The sequence below is a fragment of the Neodiprion pinetum genome, chromosome 2, assembly GCF_021155775.2.
Source record: "Neodiprion pinetum isolate iyNeoPine1 chromosome 2, iyNeoPine1.2, whole genome shotgun sequence".
Taxonomy (NCBI): domain Eukaryota; kingdom Metazoa; phylum Arthropoda; class Insecta; order Hymenoptera; family Diprionidae; genus Neodiprion; species Neodiprion pinetum.
The window spans coordinates 15,081,762-15,108,098 of record NC_060233.1 but is presented as its reverse complement, the minus strand read 5'-3'; the positions used below and the strand labels follow the sequence as shown (position 1 = coordinate 15,108,098).

Here is a 26,337-nt window from a genome sequence, read left to right as displayed (position 1 = left end):
ATTAGATAAATAGACTCTGGCTAAGTCTTTCGAATTTCTGAAACTTTTTTGACTCAAGGGCTGAAAAATATTAATTATAAAAAATACATTACAGGTATCGTGTTCTCAATGATCAAGCAGAACATACATGTAAACATATTTTAGCAGCTTGGCTATCTTCTGTTGATAACAAGAAACTTTCTGTACAAGAAATTGCATCACCGCTGTTTCGTGATTTGATGAGGTTCCATGTAACATTTTGACAAAATGAGTCAAGACACTGCGATTTATCAATTAGTTGCAAAGCTGAAAAATCTTAAGACTGTTGTTCAACTACTGAAAGCGGTCAACTTCAAAGAGGTGTGCATGCTATTTTTGACGAAGTTTATAACAGCATTCAGCTATGCAGCTAGAAACAAATGGTGTAATTCATAAAAATTTCAGACCGCTACATGTTTTGGCACATACAATGGACTGAAAGTAACGGTTGAGGATGCAAAATGTATGCAAGCAAGTGCGTATATTCCTACAGAAATATTTGAAGAATTCAATTTGAAAGAGGATGTGATATTCAGAATTAATTTATCAGTATTAGTCGAGTGCCTGTGTATGTTTTGGGGAGAAATAAACACTCAGGGTAGCTCGGTTGCTCTGCAATTATTTTATAGGGTGGGTAGAAGTGAATACACAAGGTTTGTCACTTCAGAACGAAATCAGATTACAGCTCGATCTGAATTGCAGGGTGTTGGGTATCCTGTAACTGTACTCATTGAAGAAAACGGTATAGTGACTGATTGTTCGCTGAAGACTCAAGAACCAGATGAACTATTGGATTTCAATCTTGCTCAAGATAATGTATTGAACAAAGTATTACTCAAAACCGATTTACTCAAAGATGTTTTGTCGGAACTAGATCCAACCTGTGATGTGATAGAGGTAATTCATTAATGACAAATAGGCCGTATCATCTGAATCAAAAGCTGGGAAAAGAGAAAGAGCCATTTGAACAATTTCCAATAATGTAATTTGTGCCAATGATGGTGAACACCAATGCAACAACATTCTTACTCTGTAATAGATATACATCCGAGCAGATTACAGTATCATAAACTACGATATCAACAATTTTAGGAAGGATTTTATAATTAGAATGGTCAAAATAATTAAACGCAAGAATTTTGGATCTGATTCTAATGTTTTTAATTTCATTTTGCTCGCTGACCAGACTTCCACAAATTGTCAAAAAATATTCCCAAAATTTTACATTGTAGTAAAGTTACAGTGCACAAATGTAATTCTTGACAAACATTTGTTATACCCTACCTAAACACAACTCTGTTTTTATGTGGATTGGAGATTTTCATGGTCAACAAAATAATCCCAAAAAACAATAATCAATATTGGATCAAAAACACCAGAGTTTGATCATTCTAATTGTAAAGCCTTGTCTCAAATTGTTTATATTTAGGCTTATTTAATTCAAATCTGTGCAAATTGATTTCCATTACATAGATAAAGATATCGTTTCATTCGTGTTAAATATTCTTACCACGAATGACATTGCTGGAGATTTGTTGAACAGTATTTTTTTTCTCCTTTCCTAACATTTGGTTCAGGTGATACGATCTATTTATCCTTGAGTCTATCAACACGAGCCAACTAATCTAGACTTCCACGTCTTCTTCAATGGGCGATTGATGAATGTTAAAATTTTCTTTCAGCTTTTACTATCACCTGAACCGCCATACTTGAGAATAAGTACAGATGGAATAGCTGGAGAGTGCCAAGTCGAAGTACCTCGCGATAGTAACCTTATAGAAAGTTTTCAGTGCAGCACAACGGCCAGTTCATGTTATAAACTAACTCATTTCAAACCAGCTATGAAACCATTATCCTGTGCTATTATTGTGTCAATAAGAACAGACAAATATGGGCTGCTTTGTTTCCAGTACAAGGTCAAAGCAGAAGATGGCCACACGTGTTACGTAGAATATTACGTGAGTCGTACAGTTGTTTCAAAACTTAATCCAAGAACTTGGTAAACAACTGTGTATTTTACTTTTACTTTTAAACATTTTTTTTTGCAGATCTCTCCTGTTGTGGACATGGACGAGTGATATTATACTATCACGTATAAAGTTGAATATCGATTATTACTACCGTGTTCCACAAACTGGGTCATTTTTCTTATCTGCAGCCTCCAGAGGCTTGTAAGTTTAAGTACACTTTTGTTTCTTTGTAATTTATTTACTTATTAGAAGTTAAGTTTGGCAAATATGTCATTTGAGATAAGCAAGTTTTATATTTTAATATGCTTGTGTATTTATAACATGTGAATTCTGAACTGAACTGAATTCTCCGTGGTCAATTATCAGGCGTAATGTATAATGAAAGTCATTCGACGAGCAAATACATAAGGTTGTAAAAAAAACTAATCGTTCTTTCTCAGAAATAATGAATTTTTCGATGGAATATTATATGCAGGATTTCAAATCCCGTAGAAATTCGCGCTTTAATTTCAATGCAAAATTATGAAAGGTCATTATAATGATCGTACAAAGTCGATATCAACAGAGAGTGCTTATCGAACTGTGTAACAGCTACCCAAGCAGTTTTTAATAAACAGCCAAGATATAATATATTTATACAGATCGATGCCAAAAGACATCTTCATTAATGTCAAAAGACAACCACGAACAACAATATTTCCATGAACAAACTAAACCGCTCTTTATACCTTTTTAATTCTCACATCTCACTTCACGCTCGCTTCACACTTCTTCCGTTTCCTTTTCTTCTTGCTCCTCTTCTGTGTCGTCATTGACTTCTCCTTCATCACCATCTTCATCTTCTTCTTTAAGGTTATTTCCTCTTTTGAGGTATGTGCGTGAAAAATTTGCTACCTCAGTCACTATCGTCGGTATTTCGGGGCGGTCGAGTCAACGGCCGACGACTCTCCTCATCAGAACCATAGATTACATCTTCGTCCGATTCGTTAATCATAGAAAAAGCTGGGTTGTCTTTCGTTATCGAAGAATCTATAAACATGAAATATATACAAAGGATTCTCACCAACAAGGAGAGTATTAGACCTCTCGATCATGGATGCTGCTCAAACTGCTGGGGTCTATTCCTTGATATAAAATCTGGAGCCTGTGATATGTAGTTTCATCTAATATACATCTCTTCACTTCAGTTGCAACTGATTATAATAGCATTTTTGCGTTGAATTTTAATTTCCATTGTCCTCTTATGAAGTTTAAATTATATGAAATCTCATATAGATTTAAGTACGAATGGATATATTATTTCAGAACTGTATGAAGTAAATATGAATTCCAACAAGCTTATTTATTCCCATTAGATGAAACTACACGTCAGGGGCCCCATATTTTGGGCTAAAGAAATACCCTGACTAATTTCAACCGAAATCATAATTTGGAAGCTTGATTCATTACACGTAAATGGAACAAAATTGGAGCCATAAAAGTTGGTGAAACTTGAAAATTGACCAGAAATTTCATTCACGTGCTGTTCCTACGGACAGTAAAGAATTGAATATTGATTGAGTTCGTTTTTACTCACGTTGCCCATATACCTGCTGCAGAGCTGGTGCGTAGACGTAGGCCATTGTGTAGAGATAAAAGTTGAGGAGGCCATAAAGTGCCATAAACTGAGCTGAAGTTCTGTAATACGTCGACAGTCGGGAAGCGAAGCTGTCCTCAAACACGCCAGTTCCAAAATGTCGTGTTGTTACCAAAGTGCAAACGCCAGCAACAACGCCAGCCAAAAGCGTGAGAAAACGCAACCTTAAATCTGCACAAACATATGTAATGAAAACCGGAAGAGATTGTTTTTCAGATACCTCAAGAGAACTGAAATAAATACTTACGAGGAAAGTATCAATCAAGTATCCAGATCATGGTTTCTGCTGCAACTTCTGGCGGTGTTTCTTTGGCCTAAAATATACAGGGTATCCTATTTTGACGAAAATGGTCAGACATTCCTGAAAACAATGGTTTTATCAAAACATGAACGAGTCCTTCTTAAAACCATACAACTTTTGTTCGAAACCTTTGATGATAAAACTATTGCTTTTGAAAATATCTGACCTCGCTCTTTGAAATCGAACGTCCTATAAAGTTTTTGATGAGTATAAGTTTCATTCAATGGGCCTTCCTTCGTTTGATTTACAATAGATCAGATTCACGAACATTATTAAATTACTTTAATGTTATTCTGAAATAATATATCGATTGAATCTATGAGATCCTCTTATTGAAATTTCATCAATGAGCAATGAAAATTAATACACACACACTCACACTCACACACACACACACACACACATTTTCGCATATATATAGGCGAAAATACATGACAGATTCCATTTCTTACCGCATTTTATACATAAAACTGCCTATGTAATTAATTGTAAATGAATCCGTGAAAAGAGGCCGGTTATATCAAACTAACTATCACAGGCTTCATATTCTAGGCCTAGGAAACAACCTCGGAAATTTCACCACAATCTATGATCCAGAAGTCTGATGCTCTCCTCGTCAGTTAAAAAATACGTAAACATTATTATCGTGTGTTACCGAAATAAGGCATCGAGCGCAATTCGCTGTACGCTCGCAGTATCAACAAAAGAAGATATGCCACATAAACTCCTCCAACTGTGAAGAAGAATACCTTGAACCCCTGAAAGTATTAAATGAACATTTGTTGATTAAGCAAAGGTTGGAAATTTCCACTGTCGGGACTATTTGAGAATAACCTTGAAAAAGACAGACTTACGTAATAATTTGAAGTATCTAGGACGTAATTGTAGGTAGGGTCTTCGAGTTCGGTGCACCGTAGCCACATGGCAAGAGTTAGGGCTGCACCCCATAGCATTCCAACAACTACCAGTTTGGGTAGGTAAAATGTGGCCAGTCGCCTCTCATTCTAAATGCAAATAGACAAATAAAAAAAGTGAACTTTTATTATTTGGTAATCTGGGTTTACCTGGTTCACACGCTAATTTTGATGATGATATTAATGAAGCCATTGCAGTTTGAATGCGCACCTGTCGTAGACCGTGATAGACACAGAGCCAAAACATGAGAATAGCACATAAAAAGGTTGTTTGCAGTATGGCATCCAGCATTCCAGGTACCCAAGAATTCACCAAAAAAGTCATTGGAAAAAGTGGATCTAGGACAGGAAAATACGAAGTTCATCATCAATTGACAAAATATCTCGACATCCAGCGTTCAGTATTTTACACTCGAATAAATATTAACAGCTGTATTTTCTGTCAGTCAAGCGATCAGCAGGGGTCAGTGAAATGACAGATGTTCTAAACTAACATTGTTCAGTGCCTTGTTTATTGGAATAACGATCATAATCAGATGAAAAACTTACTGTTATAAAGAATCAGGAGTGGCAGGAGAATGGACAACCACTTCTGTTCGATGGACCAATCGTGAACAGGATATTTTCGCAGTGAATGACCAAACCAACACTGAATTATATAATACAACATCATGAAATTGTGAAAATTACAGTAACGTGATCAAGTTCAATCTTAATATAATAAAATGTGTGATATACCGTTACTACGAAAGTTGCCAAAAGAAAGATCAACCTGAACCATATCTCAATCTGCGTGAATGCCGGATTGTAATTTTTGAACTGTGAAAGAAAACTTCGTTAGTAATGAAGTGATAACCGAAATGAGTACTCTGTAAAGACAACGTCACATTCTCACTAACATAGAATGTGAGGTCACGAATGATGTATCGCTGATAAAAACTTTCTAGGCCATGGAAACGCACAGTAATGATGTAATGCGGATAGTCGAGGAAACCGAGGTGCACCACAACTAACTCCTCGCAAGATTGGCGTTCACACTTGAGATGCCTCGTCCTAGAGAATGAATAGTGTGAAATTTGAGGTAGTAATGACCAGTTAAAATAAAAAACAAAATCATCTGACTATACCTGTTGTGGCCAGCCTCTGGTGCCAAAATGGATACAGCTTTGCGATCTGACGCTTGACCGTCGACGGAGACGCTGACTTGAAAACTCTCGTCGTATTTTTCATCTGGGAAATGTTGAAACATGAATTCGAAAAGCGAAAACATTAGGCCAAAGATAATTGCAAGGTTTGCTTACTGTCAACGTTCGAGGTGGACAATTTCGCGATGACCCAAAGCTGCTGGCTGTAGGTAGAAAGGGCAGGTGTCCGCATAATGTATGGTCCTGTGGCCATTTCGCTGCCGTTCAAATGGGCCTTTTGCTCTGTGGTTGAAGTTATGGGTGGACCTGTGAGTGAAAAACATGATCAAGTGTCGAATTTCTTGAATGGAGTTTCGTTTCAAGTTTGTTATCCAAAATACCTGCTAGGCCAATGAATACAGCGAGTCCAAAACACGCGAAGAATGCAACGAAAACCATGACAAATTCACGCTTGTGCATCGAATATAATCGCATTTGGACTGATCTGAAATAGTGCAAAGATGCAATGGTCGAATATTTTTGTCAAGTTTACTGCAATTGAATTAATCGAGAGTATTTAAAGAATTGTTCCAACCTTTCACAACGGTCATGGTGGTAGGCTGGTGCGATGTACTTGTTGAATTCGCTGAAGATATCGCTGAATTGAGAAAGTGCATTTCTGATCTTGAAGTTCCAGCCTCCCGACGGTAAGTGGTATGAATATCCTAAGCTTGCTCCATTCATCTTCGACATCCTGATAACGTAGTTCGACTGAGAACATTACGAAAATTATTGATGATATATCTATTCAGTCGTAACCCGATGACCAAGCTATCAATCCTCATATTAACTGTCTTTTAATATTCCCACCATTCTCTTGTTCCATTGAAATTCAGCCAACTCCATTGTATGTTAATTATACGAATGGCAGTATAATGAGTTGAAATTTGTAACGTTAACCTGAAGTAATGTTGAAAAAAATCACAATTTTACAAATTTGTAACTAATTCGGATTGATTGCAATAGTAAGTGCAATATTTATTCGCTACATTCGAACCATAATCTATGTTCTTATACCATGTTTTGTATAATTATAAATCTTTACAAACCAGCAAAATGAAATTTAAAAAAGCTTCATTAGATTAGGGAAATAAATCCTTGAGTTAAAAAATAATGAGTTAGAGAAATAGATTAGGAAAATAACATAAAAATAATAAAAATTAATATTTTATTTTTCAATTTTATTAATATTAAAATCTATTACTGTCACTGTCCCGAGTAGAAATTTGATCAGGCTAGCCTGATATCCCAGCAGGCCCTGATCAGGTAGAAATCAGGCATCCCTTATTAAGGCACACCTGATATGGCCCTGGTCTGTTCGGCCTCAGGTATTCCTTACCGAGTCGTGCCTCTTAGCCCCTTGTCAGATTGTGATCAGGCATTCCCTACTGAGGCGTACCTGTTGGGCCACTGGTCAGGTTGTCATCGGGCATCCATTACTGAGGCACTCCTGATGTGGCCCTGGTCAGGTTAATATCAGGCATGTCTCGGTAGTGGCCCTAAGCAGGCTCAGATCAGGCAAACTCTACTATGGCACACCTGATCTAGCCCTGACTAAACCTGATACATCACAAGTACCGTGAGCAGCCATCAGGTGTCATGAAAATCCGAGCCGTTCTTATGATGAAAATATCAAATGACTTATAATAAACTGTGGCCATCTACATACATAATCGTAAATACATCATATTGGAGTTTATAACTTGTGTCAAATTGGCTGCTCATTATTGGTAGCCTCAGCCTTGGATTGATATAAAATTTAATTTGTCACATATGTTTCGTAATTCAATATATCTGAACAAACACTGCTGGATCAGGTACTGCCTCAACCTGCCCTCATGAACATCTGATGAGCTTACGTTGCTAATTAAGGTCTGACCATCGTACCTGAACTCAGCCTCTAATCAGGGCATTTTTGGTCAGGCCCTGACCAAGTAACCTGATGTCTACCTGATCAGATGGCAAGGTAAGTCTGATCGTGGCCTTTATCTGACAATGAGCCTGATAAATATTTCTACTCGAGGTACAAAGCATAGTTAATTGGGCACACGAAACGTCTAAGAAAATATGCCGATTCACGAAATTTATTCAGGGCTTCTCAAGGCATTTCAGAAAAAACGGAAGTTTTGATCGCATTAAAAAAGAAAACAAAAATTTCAACCACAGCAGGGAAGGAATAATTTGTGGAATCAGCCAGCTACGTTCCGGGATATCAAGTTCTTTTGTACCTTTCAAAGGGATGCACGAATATGTAATTACTGCGAACTACTGAGTATGACGCGGAATATTCGGAAAACCATCACGAGTTGGGAAACAGCACAACGGGGACGCGGGGACGCTGTTTCGCGTTCGTCGACCACGCGGTACCTATCTTTCGAAAACTATAACAAAACGCGATGAACGGAAGGAAAATACGCCAACTACGGCGGCGCACGGCGCCTCGGCGATATCATATTGATCCTACGAACTGCATGCATGTATGTACCGTAAATGCAGCCTAATTATTGTTAGGATCTCAACACATACAATGGAAATTGACTGTTACATATGTCAAGGGTTGATACGGTGACTTGGGGCGCATGTGTGTATATTGTAATTTCGAGAAATTTGAAATTTGTTTACAATCTATATTTTTGATCGTACGCTTTTTTTTTCGGTAACTCAACTTAGGGGGTGGTCACACTGGTCATCCATTCGCGCTTCATTTTCGGATCAGGTTTGAATAACTGTTATCGATACGGAAGGTTCGCGAATAACAGAACAATACACGGCCGAAAGATACTAGATTTGTCTCGAAATTAAACTTCGAAATTTGAAAAATGGTCGGTAATTGTTTGACTGCACGAATTAATCTCGAAACTGCAATATCTTTCAACACTTCACACGGTCATTTCGAAATCGACAATATGATTCTTATGAAATTTAGTACACATTTTCTTCTCATACGTAGTTTTCACAGGAAATAGAAAAATTTATGTCCAGGCTAGACTCTGTAAGTTATGACCCAAATATGTGTTAAAATTCGATATAATTACTAAAAACCTACTGAAATTATCGAACCCACCACATCCTTAATTTATAACTGACAGAGTTTAGTTTACAACTGAATTATTCTAGTTTCTGCTAAAACTGTACATCAAAATAGAATGTGTACCAAGTTTGTTGACAATTCCACTATCGTTTCGACATAATCATGTGAAACATGTCGAAAGGTGTTGCGTCGAGTATGATGAGTACAATTGAACAGTATTGACTGAAAAGTGAAGTGTATAAGGGTGTCCACATCTTTTAACGATTGTCTCAATTTTCTTCATCCCATAGTGGTGAAGAAACTCCATTGGTAGTAGATGCATGAATAACGGATGCGGAAATAAAATGATGCTAATCATTCCTTTCTTCAATTAAATTCATTATCTGATCAAAAATAATGCAAACCAATCAGTGATACAGTTTCAAGTTACAAGGAATTCTAGTATGTACACAAGTATAAAAAGAAATAAAATCGTCGATTTATGTACATGTTCGGTATTACACTTAGTTATACAATATACAAATTGTTTTTTCATTTTATTTTAATATTCATATACAACGGAATCGTGATTCTAATCCCAATACTTGATTTTACCATCCCAGCCAGCTGTTGCAAGGCGAGAAGGTTCGTGAGGATGCCAAAGAGTCGAGATGCAAACACCGTCGTGAGCTTTCCACTTTTTGTACAGTTTTGTCGTCTTCCAGTCCCATATGTAACATTTACCATCTGCGTCTCCGGAAACCAGATAGCTGTAAGTAAAACGATGTTGATGCGTATCACAACTGAGTCGTAGGAAATGAATTCCTACAATAGGGCTGCGCGATTAATCGAATTATCTTGTTCTTTTTTTTTTTTAATTACTCGTTTTTTCAGTCAATCGATAAATCGGTCCTTTCAGTTAATCGATAACTTAGAAATAACAATTAATCGAAGTCTAAGATGAATTGTACAGCCTTACGTAAAGTACAAGTGGCACAAAGGCTTACCTCATATCTGGAGAAAAGTCAAGTCCGCAAGCATATCCGGCAACCATATGCCCGGTAAAAGTTTTCTTGCGATTCATTTTGAACCGATTAAGAGCCGAGAATATCACGATCTTATTGTCCATACTTTGGCAGGCAAGCCACTTTTGGTTTGGAGATGGAGTAACAGCTGGCATTGAATGCATCGTTGGATCAGCTATGTACTTCATATCTACCGGAATGTCCCTACAAAATATATTTTCAGTTAGAATATTGAGATTCCTGATGGTATACATTCATATATTTCTGTGTATACCAGATTTCAAGAACGCACGATTTAGAAAGTTTCACATGATTTCAAAGATCACTAATGATTTCACAAGATTTTAAGATTTGATGAGATTTCAGATGATTTCACGAGTGGTGTAAACCAGATTAGAAAATGGCTAACCTCTCACATTTCTTACATACCATTCCCACACTCTGAGACTTTTGTCATCCGAAGTTGTGACGAATCTTCGATTTTCATCAACGAATGTAATCGTGTTAACAGCACCCAAGTGTCTGTCATATTCCTGAGTAATCTCACCAGACCTGATATCCCACTAATGAAGAGAAAATGACATTGATTAAATTGGGTCAATTCATACTGCAAAACTCATATTACTTACGCAAATGATTTTTTTATCACTTGTTCCAGCTACAAACAGATGCTGCTTGTCTGGATCAGGATTAAACTTTGCACAATAAGGTATTTTCCGACTGGTAAAACGGCTAAGGCAAGCGCCAGTCTCAGTATCCCAAAGTTTAACATATCTGTCGTAGCCGGCAGACAGAAACCGTTTTCCGTCATTATCAAAACTGACATCGCGCACAGCCTGTCGATGCCCGTAATAAGTACGAACACACCTCCTGTCTTTGTACACCTCCCACAGCTGTAAGAATAAATGAAACGTTAGTTAAAGTATGAGGCATTGTGCTTTATTGACAACTCACCTTGACTCTACAGTCCATGCTGCAGGAAAGAAGCAAATGCGCCGTTCGTGGGAACCACCGAATTTGCGAAATACCCTTGGTGTGTCCTTCCCACGTATGAATTTGGGATTTTGGTAAGAAACATCGATCGGGTGGTGATTCTGACCGTAGATTGACACCCACATCTTGTGGTGCGTGCAGGAATGATCGACCTTGGTAATCCACACTGTCCTTGACTAAAAAAGTGAATAACAATGTGTTGCACATCACAATCTAGCGAATTTCAACTGAATGATCATCAGCAAATTAAACTCACTGTGCAGTACAGTCTTCTCCTCAAGTGGTTTATCTTCGGTCTGTTTGCCCCTCTTATTTCTTTTGGCTAAGATTTCTTCAAGCTCAGCAGCTTCTTCCTCGGTAGGTTTTATCACTCGTCTTTCGTCTACGTAGCCTCCCCAAGGACCCAAGAATCCTTCAATATCGGCTGGATCATTGTTTCTGTTTCTTTTTCTCTTGTCTGCAGGTCTCAATTCTGTATTTTCAAATACTGTCTTTGCTCCAGTCTCTTCGGCAGCCTCTTTGGCGCCGACAAGAGTTTTTCCTTCTTCTGTACTACCATCAACTGTGGGATCCAATGCGTACCCTGATGAATCAAAGTTTTTCCGTTAAATAAACTTCACTCGCAAGGGTTGCAGAATTGATGAACAAGTAACTTAGTTTGACAAGAACTTTTTTTTTTTCATTCCCACCTGATAAACTTGTACAATTCAACAGAAAAATTCGAACAAAAAGATATCACTTAAATCCAATTTGAAAAGGTCGCTATCAAAATTGTAAGTTTCCCCATTAAATAGCATGGAGCAGATTACATTTTTTCAAATTCTTAATACTCAGCTGCATTTAATGATACAGACTTAATCGTGGAAGTAATTTGTAGAGAATGTAACTTTCCAAAAAGTGCCGAGGTTTTGTTGTACACTTAATAATTTAGCCACTAAAGATATTTAAAAATGAATTTCTACACAAAGTTAACTTTCAAGACTTACAAATTGTGAACTATTGAAGCTATAGACTTTGGTCCACGGAGCATATTTATAGAGAATTGAATTGCCTACAAATTCGCCATGAAGATTTTTATTGTAAAGCCAGTAATTTAGCCACAAAAAACATTTAAAGATGATTTTATGGAAAAAACTGACCTTTTACCCGAGTATCACAACTTACGAGTCGTTTGAGTTATAAACTTCACTCAATGAAAACTTTAGTTAAGAACTTACTTGTTTACTAATCGTAGTTCAGTGATGACAATGGAAAAAAAAAAATTTGAAATCTGTTCCATACCATTTGAATACAAAATCTTCGAATTTCAATTATTTGAACAATCTTTTAAAATTGGGTGTAACAGTTATCCGTTGGAGAGGATTTTGCTTATCTTATGGATAAGTTTTTCAGGTAGAGTTCAAAATAAAAATTTTGCATCAAAACACCCTAATATACAGTCATGGGTAATACCGACCGTAACTTGTAAAAGTTCGACGCTGGTTTTCGAACTGAAATTCACTGATATGCGCTTGTTCCACGTATCCAGAGAGCATGTTTTTTGTTGCTCTCTGCTGCTGTGTTTTGAATGGATTATCTGGTCCTACATCAGGTGCAAAGAGTTCCTCAAATTTTGGATTGTGCATTACCTCTTTCGACGTAGAATCTATGTGTCGAACGCATAGTTCTGTGCCCTAATAAACAATTTAAATGTGATAATTAACAATGACAATTTAATCACAAGGTGATATAAATAAATTTATTTACCGTTGGAACAACTTCTGGGGCTAATCTGACTTGGAGGGCGAGAGAAGATATGGATTTCCCTCCAGGCAGTGGTTTTAAATGCACTGCTTCATCGGTTGAAATGGTCGAATCGTTAACCTCAATCTCTGTTGCAGGGACACTTGATGCTTCTTCGGATTCACTGTTATCATCGCTACTCACATACTCTTTGAGCGCGAGCATTTTCTATTTTATTCGACGCAACTTTTAACTTAGAAAGTATAAACCAGCAGGACTTATTTGCAAAACAGTATTTCGTTAGTCGTATACTAGTGACGTTTAATAAATATAACCAAAGTACCAAACATAACTCGACACCCTCTGAAGCATTTGTAATGTATTTGTAAATGAATGTGTGTAGTTTTCTTAAAGTGGCGCTAGCAACCAGCTTGCATGTGGCGTCGCATCAGGAAAACTTAGAAATTACAGAGCAATGTATTTATTACCGATAAGATCCCTACTGACACGTTCATTTACCAGCCGAGTCGTATGATTACAGGCTGGACTTTCACGGGCGTCCAATTGACACGATGGTAACTTGACGCGGCATCGCCACGCCGTTAGCGGGAAAAGTCGCTCATGAAAATGAGTACCGACGCAATGGCAAAAGCCGCGCATCGAAACATGATCGAAACCCACGTGGTTAGGTCAATGGCTAAGGTCCATTACATTTTTATTCGAAGAATTTGAAAATCTAGAATTCCTAATTGGAAGTGTAAAGAAATGTGGTAAATAAAAAAGCGAGATGAAGAATCTGATTGCATATTCGAACTGTGCGCAATCGATTCCTCTCACAAAATTATGTCGATGTGGTGCATCGAAGAATTTGACTATTTTTCAAAATAGGCCAAATGTCCACTGAAAAGTTTGAAAGAAATTATTGTTTATCGTTTATTCCCTCATATAGGTTTTTACATACATTTGTATTTCAGTGTGAATTGTTCCTACATGAGTCTAAACTCGCGCGCAGGATTGTAGGATGTTTATCTGTTTAATTGTGTTATCTGCAAGTATGGTGCATGGGGTGTAGATTTTTTTTTACAATATATTTTTCTATAGTTGTTTTTTTCTGTTTTTGTTAAAAGTTAACTGTTTCTTAATTTATATGTTCTAAATCCCTGTATTTGTCAACTCTTCGTATAGTGTTCTGCCTGCCTGTAGTAGCCATGGTGTAATTGATTTCTTGAAGGAGTACATCTTCATTTTTCTTCATTTGCGGGGGTAGTCTGTTTTATACTTTGTTTGCAATGTATTCTTCTATTTCTTGTCCATGTTTGGTGTGTGTTTTTGTGATAAATCTTGAAGAGTAGAGCTGAGGGCATAATTCCTTGCGGGGGTCCGCAGAGTAACTTCGTTTTCTCGCTGTATGTGTTTCCAATTTTCGCTCTCTGTGTTCTCACCTTCAGCTAGCTTCGAAACCATTTTGCTGTTCCTTGTATTCCTGTTGCCTCGAGTTTGTTGAGTAATTATTCATGCGGTATTGTATCGAAAGCTTTAGCAAGGTCCAGGTAAGTTGCCATTACTTTTTTACCTTTATCAGTGCTGCTTTGTACGCGGGTTATCAGTTTATGTGAAGTATTCGTAAAACTGCTTTCTGTCGCAAAGTATGTTAAACCTGCGTATTAATAAATTTATTGTAGAGGTTTCTAGAACCTTAAACGTATTTCCCATTCATGCCAGGGCATTTAACTTGATTTTCTTATGTATATAAAGTAGAGTGGTATTATTGATTTGAATAACAGTGCATCTACATTGCAAATCAAGCTTTCTCTGCAAGTTTTCGGTAATATTTATAACAGCACGTCCATTTATTCCTAAAATATTTTTCATCGGAATCTTTATCCCACAAAGAAACCAGAACTACTACTTAAATATCTTAATTCACATATTGTCATTCATGCAAATAAAATATTCCGTTCAACGACTCTGTTCTAAAGTTCACACCTCATGTGCACGGCCTCCTGCATCTATCGAATGTTCATACTAGCTTTCAGACCACCAAAATCCTATTCAGATATCTGGCTGAATCACAGACTGCGGAGAGAGTTCATTAAAGTCATCACATTAGTAGCACAATACATCTGTCATGGACGCTCATGTGATACTTGTCTATTTGGTTGTGATTTGACTAATTGTAAGAAAGATTCGGAAAATTGACGGTAACACTGAAGTACTTGGAGCTAATTTTTATTTAATCTGAGGTTATGGTACGCTATTATATTGTAGTGCTATTGTAGTGCAGCTAAATCAAGTAGTTTCATATTTCAATTATGTTCATTATGTTCAATTTTTTAGACAATTTCATATGATTTTTTTTGTCACAAGCAAATCTGTTTCTCTATTGTTATATGGAATGCAAGGATAGGTGCTAAATTTTGCGTGACAACTATATTGATTTTCCTCTAATGCACGAATTGATTGGTGAAGCTATTCATACATGTGTTCTTTTTACATATATAATCAGAAATTAGCTCCACAATTTGTGGCGCCGGCATTGATGCTGGTCTGGAATGCTGTATGCAGGGCTGTTTCCATGATAACGTCTCCGTTGATAGCTGCCGCGCAAGCGTCCGCATCCAGCATCGTCACATGATCACCTTCCACATAGTGTACGTCTACTCCTCCCGAAGTAAGCTGCACAAGTGAGAATCATTGGTCAGTATCAGGACGATAATGTCAAACTTCCTAATCTACATCCGAGAAACATCGGGGCGAACTAACCGATCCTAGACCATAATCCTCTGGCGCCATGCTTAGTGACAAAATTTTGGGTTTGAGTAGAGTTATCGGTGTTCTTATTGGTGCTAATGCTGAAAAGTCGTATTTGAGGAGGGCTTTGATTCTATAATAAATAGCCGAACACATCGCTTTTTGGTCTTCTGGCGTGAAGTCCAAATTTTTATCCTCAGGTAGGGTCTTCGTGAATGCTGTTAGCTTGTCTTCCCAAGTAATGCAATTCTGTAATTCTTCTAGAAGCTGAAAACAATATAATCTTAATAGTATTTTTTTATAAATTTTTCGTTCCTTCAAAGTATAAGATAGTTCACAAAAAAATGTGATGAATAGTATAATGTGCATCAAGGGAGGTAAGTAGGTGTTTTTAGTACAGCGCGATGTCTGCAGAATGAGTCGTAGAGTCGTACCGAAGACAAGTTCTGCAAACAGCGCGGGAGATACAACACTTCCTTTACATGGCGCACACCATATTTTCTATAACACATGTTCGAAATACGCGTTTTCGAGTCTTCTGAAATGAGCCGCTGAGCTGGACGTAGCTGCTCTGCGACATTGTAAACATCGTAATGAAAAGATTGTCTGTAGTAATGAAGCACAAAAATTATCCGCTAAAGGAAGCATATTCCGCATTTTTTTCCTGTGCCGAGTTTTATTACCCTCTTTATTTCTCCGGTCAAGAAGCTGCAATTTTCGGCCCTGTTCATACGCTCGAAAACCAACGTTTTTCGTGTATGTGTTGTAGAAACCTATTAATGGTGTAAATTTAAAATTACCTTAGTCCCAAAAGTTGGTGCCAAAATATTCATTATGTCAAATAGAAGAACGGATTGAAGTTCGTCGTCGGTATTTGTTGTTAAATGTTGGGTAGCCAGTGCCTTTATGTAATCAGGTGCTCCATCAATTAACACAAGACGACCATCGAAGTCTTCTTTTTCCAATCTTCTCATAATTTCAATTGCTAGTACACTTCCATAAGAGTATCCAACCACCACAATGCCTTTTTGACCCTTGCTTCTCGCTCTGACATGCTGTGAATTTGTGAATATAATTATCGTCAGGACTATTAGATTAATAACGCCAGTGTGGTCAAAATTTACTATGGATCTTATTACCGGTATCAATTGGTTGACCATTTCTTCTATTGATGTTAAATTCCACAAAGTAGGCCCAAGCTGCAAGCAGGTGGTTTGAGATCTGAGTTTGCTAGCCAATGACTGGAAGACGTTATGCGTTCCTTCGATTCCCGGTAGCATAAAAACTACCCGCCTTTCACCCTCCGATTTCGACATCATTGGTACGCAAATGTCTTTATTGATATGAGTTTTGCCCAGGGTTCGAATGAGTATTTTTAGGCCGCTCAAGTCTCCCGGTTCCGCGGTGATCGTCTTCTCGTTTCGATCCTCAGTTTCTTCGTTTTCTTTGTGCTGTGATATTTCTTGGATCTTTTCAAAAGTTAGACTACGAACGTCTTGCGGGGTCATAAACACTTCAAACTCTCGCTCTAACATTTGTTTGATTTCAACCACCATCATCGAGTCCATCCCTAGTTCCGTCAATGGCGTGTGAATACTCAGAGTCTTGAGATCCTTAAGCCCTGTCAAACGTGCACAGCTGTAGTAGTTTTCTTATTCTGCACCTATACAATTACTTTCCACACTGCCACGAGTAATCGTACTCCAATTTTGATAGTTGGAATTGGAAAAGAATTGACTGTAAGAAAAATGCGGAGTAGACTTCTACAGACCACAAATTGGTGTTAATCTAACGCTACCTGATGTCAATCTGAAACTATGTGGTGTCAATATAATATTTTCTGATGCGAAATTTTCGAATCGACCACAAAATTTCTTCCATAGTAATTCACGCCAATCGAATTTGGTCAATTTCGACACTACTATTTTTTACAGTTTCATCACGTATTGACTACCTTACCCATTATATTTATCACTGCGTCGAGAATATTCAGAGCACCACCACTGCCCGAAGTTTTTTCCGCAACAACCATGCTTGACACAACCGGTGATTCCTGCTGCAGAAAACCGTCGAGTTCATTGAGACACGATAATATTCCCTGTTGCAAAGTACCGCCAATAACAATTTCCTTGCCGTCTTGTTGCATCTCGGCGATTAGTCCGACATCGCCAACAGCCCCCCATTGAACGGCTAAGCCAGGTAGATTTTCCGTGGCGCGAGTTTCGCATATTCTTTCCATGCCGGAGTTAGCCATACCATAATTCGTTTGCCCCAGGTTGCCTCTGCCACAAGACACTGACGAAAACACGACAAATTGTCTGAGATGAGGACACATCGTCCTGGAGAGTTTGTCCAACTGTTTAGTGGCCCAAGCCTTGACTCTGAATGACTCCTCAAACGATTCTACTGTCTGATTCTCGATCATCCCATCTTTCAGCACTACGGCCAAATTGAATATCCCATCTACCGGACCGAGGGACACGGCTGCTTTCAGAACGGCTTCGCAACCCTCGTGAGTAGACGCGTCTTTCCCAATAACAATGAGAACCTTCACACCGTAGCTTTTCCAAATGTTCATACGTGAGCGCTGATATCCGTTACTTATTCCTATCCGAGATGTAAGAACCAGTTTCCTGGCTCCTCGAAGTACGAGCCAATCAGCAAGCTCGAGTCCAAATCCGCCCAAACCACCGAGAATGAGATAGCTGCGTTCTTCTACGCAAGAGTAACGAGGTAATGCAAGAGGTAATGGAGACTTGCGTGTTTCAGGCTCGTCACGAATTTTGAGAATGACCTGAAACAAGTTAATAGATTTTTAATCAATTGAACGAAAGGGATTCACAATAATTAACGGGAACAAAAAGGTTGCAGAATCTTAACCTTTAGCAGGCACCTTTATTCAGTAAAACATTGCTGGCACCTTCGGGTCGTTGATGACCCCAACCGAAAATTGCTTGCTGTAACGAAGCTGCTTATTATTTTGACTTGAAATTCTTTTTGGGTATTCACTTAAGTGCCTTTTACCAAATAAAAAAGCTCATAACAGTAATTTTGAATTTTAAAGTAGTAATATACAAGTCACATTTTCAAACTTTTAAGTTACGAAAATCTCGATTAAAAACCCTTAGGTCATGATCGACACCAAGGTACCAAATAAAAGTTAAAAGGAAAATATTCCCTACCAATATTGCTTTTAATATACAATACTGGTAGTCCCGTATAAAATACCACGTGAAAGAGTGTTAAACCTTGCCAATGTGCTTTCCAGCTGCCATGTATCTGAATGCTGCTTCGGCCTCGTTCATTTCAAACACAGTTCTATTGAGTGGTTTAACTGCCCCACTCTTTATGCCTTGTGCAAGAATTTTCGCAAGTCTTGACTTTAGTTCAGACGTCTCGGAGAACAGAGTGTCCAATAGAACTGCTTGGAAACTGATTTCCTTCGAAAAGTGCCCCATTCCTAGGGAGTTATTGGCATCAAGATCGAATTTACCGATCTCTAGAAATCTCCCACGTGAAGCCAAGCAACGGACCGAAGCCTGGAGCTTTTCCTCCGCTAAGGAATTCAGCACAATGTCCACTCCTCGCCCTTGCGTTTTCCACAGGATAAGCTGCTCGAAGCTTGTGTCTCGAGAGTTGCCAATATGATCGTCATCGATCTCCGCAAATTGCTTCTTAATGAAATCTCGCTTTTGCTGCGTTCCTACAGTCGTAAATACTTCGCAACCCTCGTGGAGTGCCAATGTTATGGCCGCTTGACCAACGCCTCCACTCCCGGCATGTATTAAAACTTTGTCACCTTTCTTCATGTTACCGCACATAAACAGTGCGTAGTAAACTGTTCCGTACACGACCGGAACCGTCGCCGCATCTTCTAACGTCCATCCGTCAGGCACAGGCCATAGAAGTTCTTTGTCGCTGACGCACAGGTTTGAAAAGGATCCATTTTCAACCATACCCATAACAGCGCGCCCATTTTCATCTCTTCCGGAATATTCAAACCCGAACATATTTTCTCCCGATACTCTTGATTTCACGTTAATCTGAGGCGCTAGTTTACCCGTGAGTAACATAATGTCACGGAAGTTGATCGATGCATAGTGCACCTTAATTGTATTCCGCTTTCCGACGTTCGGCTGAGTCCTGCCTTCCATCCATTTCGTTGCACTCAAGTCACCGCGTGTCAGCTGACATAGCTGAGTGTGATAAACAGGCTGCAATATCGGAGGATCCATGTGGAAAAACCGATAGGATCCCCACAGCTTGCCAGGACGTAAAACGTTCAATGTCAATCCCAGTTTCAGCTGCTCAGAGTAGAATGGGCTTTCTAGGGAGAATTTCGGAGCCCGCAAGTCTTGAATCAACAATCCCTGTACAGCTTCACCACCTGGTTCCTTTCGCAGACAGTTCACTAGGCCCATTAGACCACTCTCGTAATCTCCTTCGCTCACAAGAAGTATTCGACCACTTAAGCTTAGCCCATTTTCACTGATCTTCTTCATTGCAGTTTGCAAAGGGAAAAGCCACGAGAATTTCTTGTTGCTTACACTAATGACTGCGTATATCGGAGGCAGTTTTGCTATCTTACGGAATAGAATGACTATTTCTGTACCTGTTCTCTTCTCCATAACAACGTCGAAGTCTCTATTGCTCATCGTGCTGACAATACCGCTGTCTACATTCAGCGGTTCTCTTGCCAGCAAGAAACCAGCGTCTGACATGACGGCTTGTATTTGTTTTAACATTTCGATGTCTTCACTGACAAAAATACCATGGCTGACTACAAGCAAGGCACCAGACTCCCCGGATAACTTGTTCGAATCAGTGATTTGAATATGGGAAGGCAACGCATCCCTGCTGATTTTATCGCCGGGGGCTATGACGCTCACATTCGCTATGAGCAATGGTAAGTTACTCAGAATTTCATAGATCAAAGGTGATGTTAAGTTCTCCAGACGAGCATCGTCGGCTTCACGGATCACTTCGAGTGTCTTTATGTTGTTATCCGAGTGATTTTCGAGAGCAATGTCCGTCGCAACTCGAGTTATTACACTCAGCGACGTTTCAGACCGATCCCGATGTGCTACAAATTTGAATTTTTCGAGAACGGGTACGCCAGCAGGTCTACGACGAGTAATCGCACTTGCCTTCAAGCCTCGTATTTCTACTCCGCCAGACACAATAATGTCCAAGTCTCTATGGACACGTACAGTAAAAGCTGTAAATAAAAATTCAAATGTTAAGGAGAATCCAATCAGGTATTGCTATTCTACAAATCACTAACAAATGTAATTTGATTCTCACCTTTATCCTCGTCAGGCATTGAGCGCAACTCATTCGAATGCGCCTTGGTGTCAATTACCAGTTTCTGGATTCTCGTTGGAACAAGTAGTCTTCGAGTGTCCATTCCGAGTATCTGCATCTGTAGCATATTGTCCATGAAAGTAACCCAATTGTTTTGCCACTCTATTCGCCCCTTGGTTCCGTTTACCGTCGCTGCCTTAAGCCCGCGGAACAATCCGGTATATTGATAGCCTCTGAGACGAAACTCTTTGTATATATCTCTGGGCGTCAAGCACAAATCTTCGTCCTCATCATTATTGAGTCGTATGTTGTCACTAACAATGAGTCGCTCCTGACTTGCATTTGAAATGACACGGATCAACCCTGACACTACGGCAGTGCCGCCCTCGATGATCTCGAACCTTCCCGATCCTGCAAAGAGACACATAATCTTTATTTTGTCGCGTGCAGGTCTGACAGTGATATTCGCTACTGTTGTAAAAAGCTACGTTTGAACGAAATACTGTCTTACCTTTATGAATCATTAGCGTTAGCTCGACGCTACCATCTTTTGGAAGCGTGGTTGCGCGGTGAAACCGAACATCTTCAAAGACGACCGAAACTTCGGTGCAGAGTTTGCCCTGCATTAGCCCGACAGTCTCCCAAATTAATTCCAAATAGCCAGTTGCAGGCAGTAAGTTTCTCCTGTCAATCACGTGGCCTGCCATCCATTCGAAGTTACCGTCAGTGACCGAAATTTGAACGATTCTTTCTCCAGAGACGACCTTCTCCTGCTTACTATAACTGGTGACATACCAATCCTCCGAATGTTCCCAACGAACCAGTGGCGAGATCATCGGCGTACCACGGCTCACCGGGAAATCTACCTTCGGGTACAAGTTAGCTAATTGTGGATGCAGGCCAACTTCGTACATCTTTCCGATACCTTGCAGTAAATATTCCACGTTATTTTTGTGACCGCGTTTCGTCAGCGGAATGTTACTAACGTTCTCATGTAGCGACCTCCGCAAAATAGCTTGCAGTAGGCCGTGTGGTGCAATTTCAATGGTTATAGCGTTATGCGGTATGAGTTGAGACGTTTCCTCGAACAGAACTGGGTTCAAAAGATTGTTCGTGTGGTATTCTGGCGAGCACAACTGGGCCGAACTACTTCCCCAATCTTTACGTGGCACAGAAGTACTCAGCCACTTCGGACTTCGCGGCTTCGATTTCGGAACCACCTTTTGCAAATAAGCCAAAAACTTTGGAGCTGCCGCTGCGATGTAGCGACTATGGTAGGCAATATTAGCACAGGGTACTTCTTTTGCGAAAATGTTCTTTGCCTGGGTGTGAGAGCAAAGAATACAATATAGAATAATGTAATTGACAGAGTGGATTATTGGCTTCGATTTTCAAACTTACTTGTAGTTTCGCTAGAAATCTTTTCACCGGTTTGGTTGGTCCGCTGATCGTTGAGCTTTTGGGACCATTGTGACAAGCTATTTCTATGTCGGGTGGACAGAGGTGTTTCAACTCGTTGTATCCAAGTCCGACGGCTGCCATGGATCCATGGATCAGTTCAGTTTCGAGCGAGACTACGCCTCGAATGTGAGCTACTAAGATCATCTCCTCTGCTGTAAAACAACCATCAGCGTATGCGCAACCCAACTCTCCCAATGAATGTCCGATGATGTTGTCTGGGACGATTCCTACGGATGCCAGTACGTCTACCAGTCCAATCTGGAAAGAAATAGAAATGCTTTTCAGTCAGCAGTCTGTTGCATATTGGTGGTAATAGTATTCAATAAGCGTCCGCGAACACGTTGGCTAATTATAATAACTAACTATAGTTATCGAATCATATTTTACCTGAACAGCAACAATACCGACGAAACAGTTCAAAATGTTATCGAATGTTTTCGGATTTTTGTTCGTCAGAATGTCAATAATGTCCACACCATGAATCTTGAGAACTGCGTCGCATTTCTGGATGGCCTTAGTAAATACGGGAATTTTCAACAGAGCTTCTCCTGTTTTCAAAAGGGATTAATCTATATATATTCACTGTCGTGACTCCTGATGTGTATTTCTTTTTTTTTTCACTCTTCTCGTTGCTTTTACGCCAGATTCTGTTCTGAACGACTTTGGGAATTTTATTACGTGGGATTGGTGGTCCCGTGCTATCATTCATCGTCAATAACTGATCTTGAATCTCATGCTTACCCATCCCAGCCCATTGCGATCCCATTCCTGAAAACACGAACCATATTGGCCGCTTTGCGCCAGGATAGGACTGTGCATGCCGAACTTCGTTTTCCGGTAAGCCTCTGGGTGGCAAGATTGTGTATCCGCGATGCAAATGTCCTGTGATCTCTTCCGCGTATATGTTGTGGAAGAGACTGATGTATTCCACGTCAATCGGTCTGCTTTCAAGCTGTTGTTGTTAGGAATACTCATGAATTGGATTCTTTGAACGAGGCCTAGTTTACTGGCTTTCTTGTACATACGTCATTTAGCAAAGTAGCTACTGCTTCCTCATTTCGCCCCGATACGACAACGAGTCTCGGCAAATCGTCTCCCGGTATTCCACCATTGATTTTCTCCTTCGTGTTCGACTTCAACAAAACATGTGCGTTTGCTCCACCGAACCCAAAGGAGTTCACACCAACGTAACCACCGTCCCATGGTGTAAGATTGGTAATAACCTGGATACGACCTTCCTCCAGTGCTTTGACTCCTACACGAGGGCGTTTGTAATGCAGATTTGGCGGTATGCACCCCCTCTCCATTGCTATTAGAACCTTTTTGAATATTGCTTTATGAATGAATTACGTGAGAAATAGAATACATGCAACAACTCACAATAAACAGTAATAAACTTTCGCAACAAAGGGTTGAAAAGGTAGTAGGAAAGACTGAATTGATTAAGAATCCCACTCGATGGAAAAAAATTAAACATTTCATAAACTCTGCATACCTTTGCAATTGAGCAAAGGCCACTCGCTGGTTCCGAATGGCCCAAGTTCGTCTTCACAGAACCAATCCTTAAGGGAGTGGTTCGACCCGGGCAAAACACTCGTTCAATAGCGTTCACTTCTTCAGGATCGCCGGCCGCAGTTCCAGTGCCGTGTGCTTCGACATAAGCGACACACGAAGGGGGAACTCCGCATTCTTCGTAGCACTGTTGCAATAAAGTGCTCTGCATGATGCTAGAAGGAAAGGTAATGCCCTGCTGTTTGAAGCCGTCGCAGTTCACCTTCGTGTGCACAACGTTGGCATAGATACGTCTGGCATCTTTGGCCCTCTGGAGCAGAATCATAGTTATTGCCTCGCTTCGGCAGTAGCCGTCCGCATCGGCGTCGAACGACTTGCAGCGTCCGTCAGGGGAGAGTACACCTGGTTTGACAAACAATTCCCAGAGGATTGGATTTTCACGACGTCTTACTCTCAGGATTCAAGCTTTGTACCTAGTCGGGCGAACTGCAGCGCCACGTATGGATGCAGACACAGATTAGCTCCACCGACGAGGGCAGCTTCACACTGTCCATTCCTGATAGCTGTATATGCGTGGTCTAGGGCAAAAAAGCTGGAACTGCAAGCCGAGTCCACGGAGTAACTGGGACCAGTGCATCCAAGCCAGAACGAAATGCGGTTGGCTAACATAGCGCGACTGCAGCCTGAGATGCCAAATCCATTTACCTGAATGATTACAGTGACGTCTTAAGTAATTCGTGAACTGATAGGGTCATTCTTTTCAGTCATAAACTGTAACGTTGAACGGACCTGACGTCTTTCGTAAAAGAAAGTTTTTTCTGTCTCGGAGAAGCAGGCACCGATGAATACGCCAGTGTTAGTTCCCCGAAGCTGTCGGGGATTCACTCCAGCATCAACAATCGCTTCGTATGCCGTCTCCAGAAGGATTCTGCACATTGGATCCATCGTGTGTGCCTGCTTGAAGTGCACTCCAAAAAATAGAGAGTCGAACTTTTCCACATTGTTTATCTTTCCGCATCTCTTAGGTATTTCCGGGTCGTCTGTGAGCAATATTATAGTTATTATAAACTAAAGTGAATTGCAATGGGTAATACTTCTATTGGAACTCCAGCACTGAGTAATGTATAATCGAACTAAAGATATGATTGGCTACCCAATTTCCAGCGGCGGTCATCTTCAGTGACAAGGTCCACTCCGTTGCAGAGGTTTTCTTGAAGTTGTTGGACATTATCTGAGTCGGGAAATCTGCCAGCAATACCAGATATTACAACTTCATCACCGGGTCTTGGAGTCGGCAACCACTTACTCCCATCGCATTTTTCAACTATCTCGGACATATTCTTGTAGCTTTTATATGTACAAAAAAAAAACCGATTGGATTTAGAAGTCCAGTATTACACGAATTAGTAATTACACTACATTTACTCGAGATTTGGACCCACTTAGTTTTTTTAGGTAGGGATGTTTCAAAGACCTTAATGCAATTATTTCCTGGGTGGATACAGCGGTGTTTATATATAAGCGTAGTTTCCCCCGCTCCATTCCGAGGTCATATTATCCATTAATATACGCCGTTCATTGGTACGAGAAAATTTAAAATTCGCTATTGTATTCAGTTTGTACTTCATTGCTATAAAACCAGACTACAAGAGTTCAAAATTTTGCAAGTCCAGGTGCCACAGGATCAATTATATGTCTAAGCCCGTCAAGCGCTGTAGCGAAACATGATTGATTAATGCTCGAAACATACAATGCGTTCAAGTGGATGCGCATTATATGTGTGACGAATTGAAAGAAGTCAATTCCACCATGCTCCCTACCGTTTTCTGACATCATTCAGTAAATTTCCGATGAAAATCATATTTAAAAATTTTTCGCTCCTTTACCTCCAAATCACAGTTACGGTTTTAATAAAATTTTAGGGTTTTTTTTGTCATTACTTGTGCATTTCGATGTTAAGAATGAAATTATCTTGATAATGTGTGATTTTATGAGGAGAACTTCGAAGACATTCTCGTCTTCTTTTTTTTTTTTTGAATATTTCTTCTATGCCCATATACATACTTCAATGATTCGAATCAACTATAATTTGAAATATCGTCTTTTTCGGTGGTAATTTCAGATGACATCTTCTCGAAATGCATTTCAAGATCGCATAATATGCCTGTAATACGTCGATAGTTATTTGTCGATTATGGTGTTAAAGTTTTTCAATTTTTCGAAATGTATCTGAAAAATTAAAACACATATGAATAGAACTCAGAATTCTGCAATTTCTGTAGCAGCTGACTACCGTTCGATTCGCCGCCATTTGGTTAGCTGCTAGATATTGCGCATACTTGAATGTGAAAAGGAGAAAATAATATTCAAATTGACCGTGCTTCGCCGTGGTTTAATGCGCGGACAAATTGTCCCAGAGAGCAAGAAAACATTATCAATCCGCATCAAAAACATCCGTGATGTAAAAGAGGCCGCAATCTACCAAAATTACCTTATAATGAAAAACTTATCGTCAATATTTGTCGTGAAATTAGAG

At 39.5% G+C, this 26,337-nt stretch overlaps 4 protein-coding genes and 1 long non-coding RNA gene across 11 annotated transcripts; 2 read left to right on the top strand and 3 right to left on the bottom strand.

The window, feature by feature from the left end:
- Positions 1-119: 119 nt before the first annotated feature.
- LOC124213197 (Radiation insensitive 1) lies at positions 120-2,863 on the top strand. The gene is made up of 5 exons (XM_046614240.2): positions 120-339; positions 424-648; positions 721-915; positions 1,701-1,976; positions 2,067-2,863. The coding sequence occupies exons 1-5, from the start codon at positions 247-249 to the stop codon at positions 2,094-2,096; spliced, it is 819 nt and encodes a 272-aa protein (XP_046470196.1). The 5' UTR covers positions 120-246; the 3' UTR covers positions 2,097-2,863.
- On the bottom strand, positions 2,547-8,466 carry LOC124213194 (transmembrane protein 181). 7 transcript variants are annotated; one of them, XR_006881830.2, is made up of 15 exons: positions 8,252-8,466; positions 6,834-6,923; positions 6,559-6,734; positions 6,365-6,468; positions 6,141-6,290; positions 5,967-6,069; positions 5,739-5,892; positions 5,578-5,658; positions 5,389-5,488; positions 5,051-5,178; positions 4,780-4,929; positions 4,378-4,683; positions 4,092-4,218; positions 3,872-3,985; positions 3,656-3,795 (listed from the first exon to the last, which is right to left on the bottom strand). XR_006881830.2 is itself a non-coding variant. In XM_046614220.2 (14 exons), the coding sequence occupies exons 2-14, from the start codon at positions 6,867-6,869 to the stop codon at positions 2,884-2,886; spliced, it is 1,650 nt and encodes a 549-aa protein (XP_046470176.1). In that variant the 5' UTR covers positions 6,870-6,923; positions 8,252-8,461; the 3' UTR covers positions 2,547-2,883. The 7 variants fall into 7 exon arrangements, 4 of the variants coding, with proteins under 4 accessions (XP_046470176.1, XP_046470177.1, XP_046470178.1 ...); XR_006881831.2 differs by having other exon boundaries at positions 4,492-4,683; XM_046614220.2 differs by lacking the exons at positions 3,872-3,985; positions 4,092-4,218 and adding an exon at positions 2,547-3,017 and having other exon boundaries at positions 3,565-3,795; positions 4,581-4,683; positions 8,252-8,461.
- LOC124213198 (uncharacterized) lies at positions 8,007-9,803 on the top strand. The gene is made up of 2 exons (XR_006881832.2): positions 8,007-8,500; positions 9,657-9,803. It is a non-coding gene; the product is annotated as an uncharacterized lncRNA (long non-coding RNA).
- Positions 9,511-13,152, bottom strand: LOC124213193 (pre-mRNA-processing factor 17). The gene is made up of 8 exons (XM_046614218.1): positions 12,798-13,152; positions 12,508-12,724; positions 11,308-11,634; positions 11,013-11,227; positions 10,688-10,951; positions 10,488-10,621; positions 10,041-10,262; positions 9,511-9,803 (listed from the first exon to the last, which is right to left on the bottom strand). The coding sequence occupies exons 1-8, from the start codon at positions 12,996-12,998 to the stop codon at positions 9,626-9,628; spliced, it is 1,758 nt and encodes a 585-aa protein (XP_046470174.1). The 5' UTR covers positions 12,999-13,152; the 3' UTR covers positions 9,511-9,625.
- A 1,876-nt stretch (positions 13,153-15,028) lies between these two features.
- LOC124211335 (fatty acid synthase-like) lies at positions 15,029-25,138 on the bottom strand. Its single transcript, XM_069133881.1, has 16 exons — positions 24,952-25,138; positions 24,591-24,841; positions 24,275-24,506; positions 23,785-24,203; positions 23,315-23,608; positions 23,031-23,241; positions 22,677-22,837; positions 22,230-22,547; positions 21,340-22,150; positions 20,829-21,239; positions 18,773-20,742; positions 17,484-18,318; positions 16,664-17,145; positions 16,325-16,579; positions 15,537-15,791; positions 15,029-15,449 (listed from the first exon to the last, which is right to left on the bottom strand). Exons 1-16 carry the CDS (start codon positions 25,136-25,138, stop codon positions 15,276-15,278), a joined length of 7,266 nt encoding a protein of 2,421 aa, XP_068989982.1. The 3' UTR covers positions 15,029-15,275.
- Positions 25,139-26,337: the final 1,199 nt, after the last annotated feature.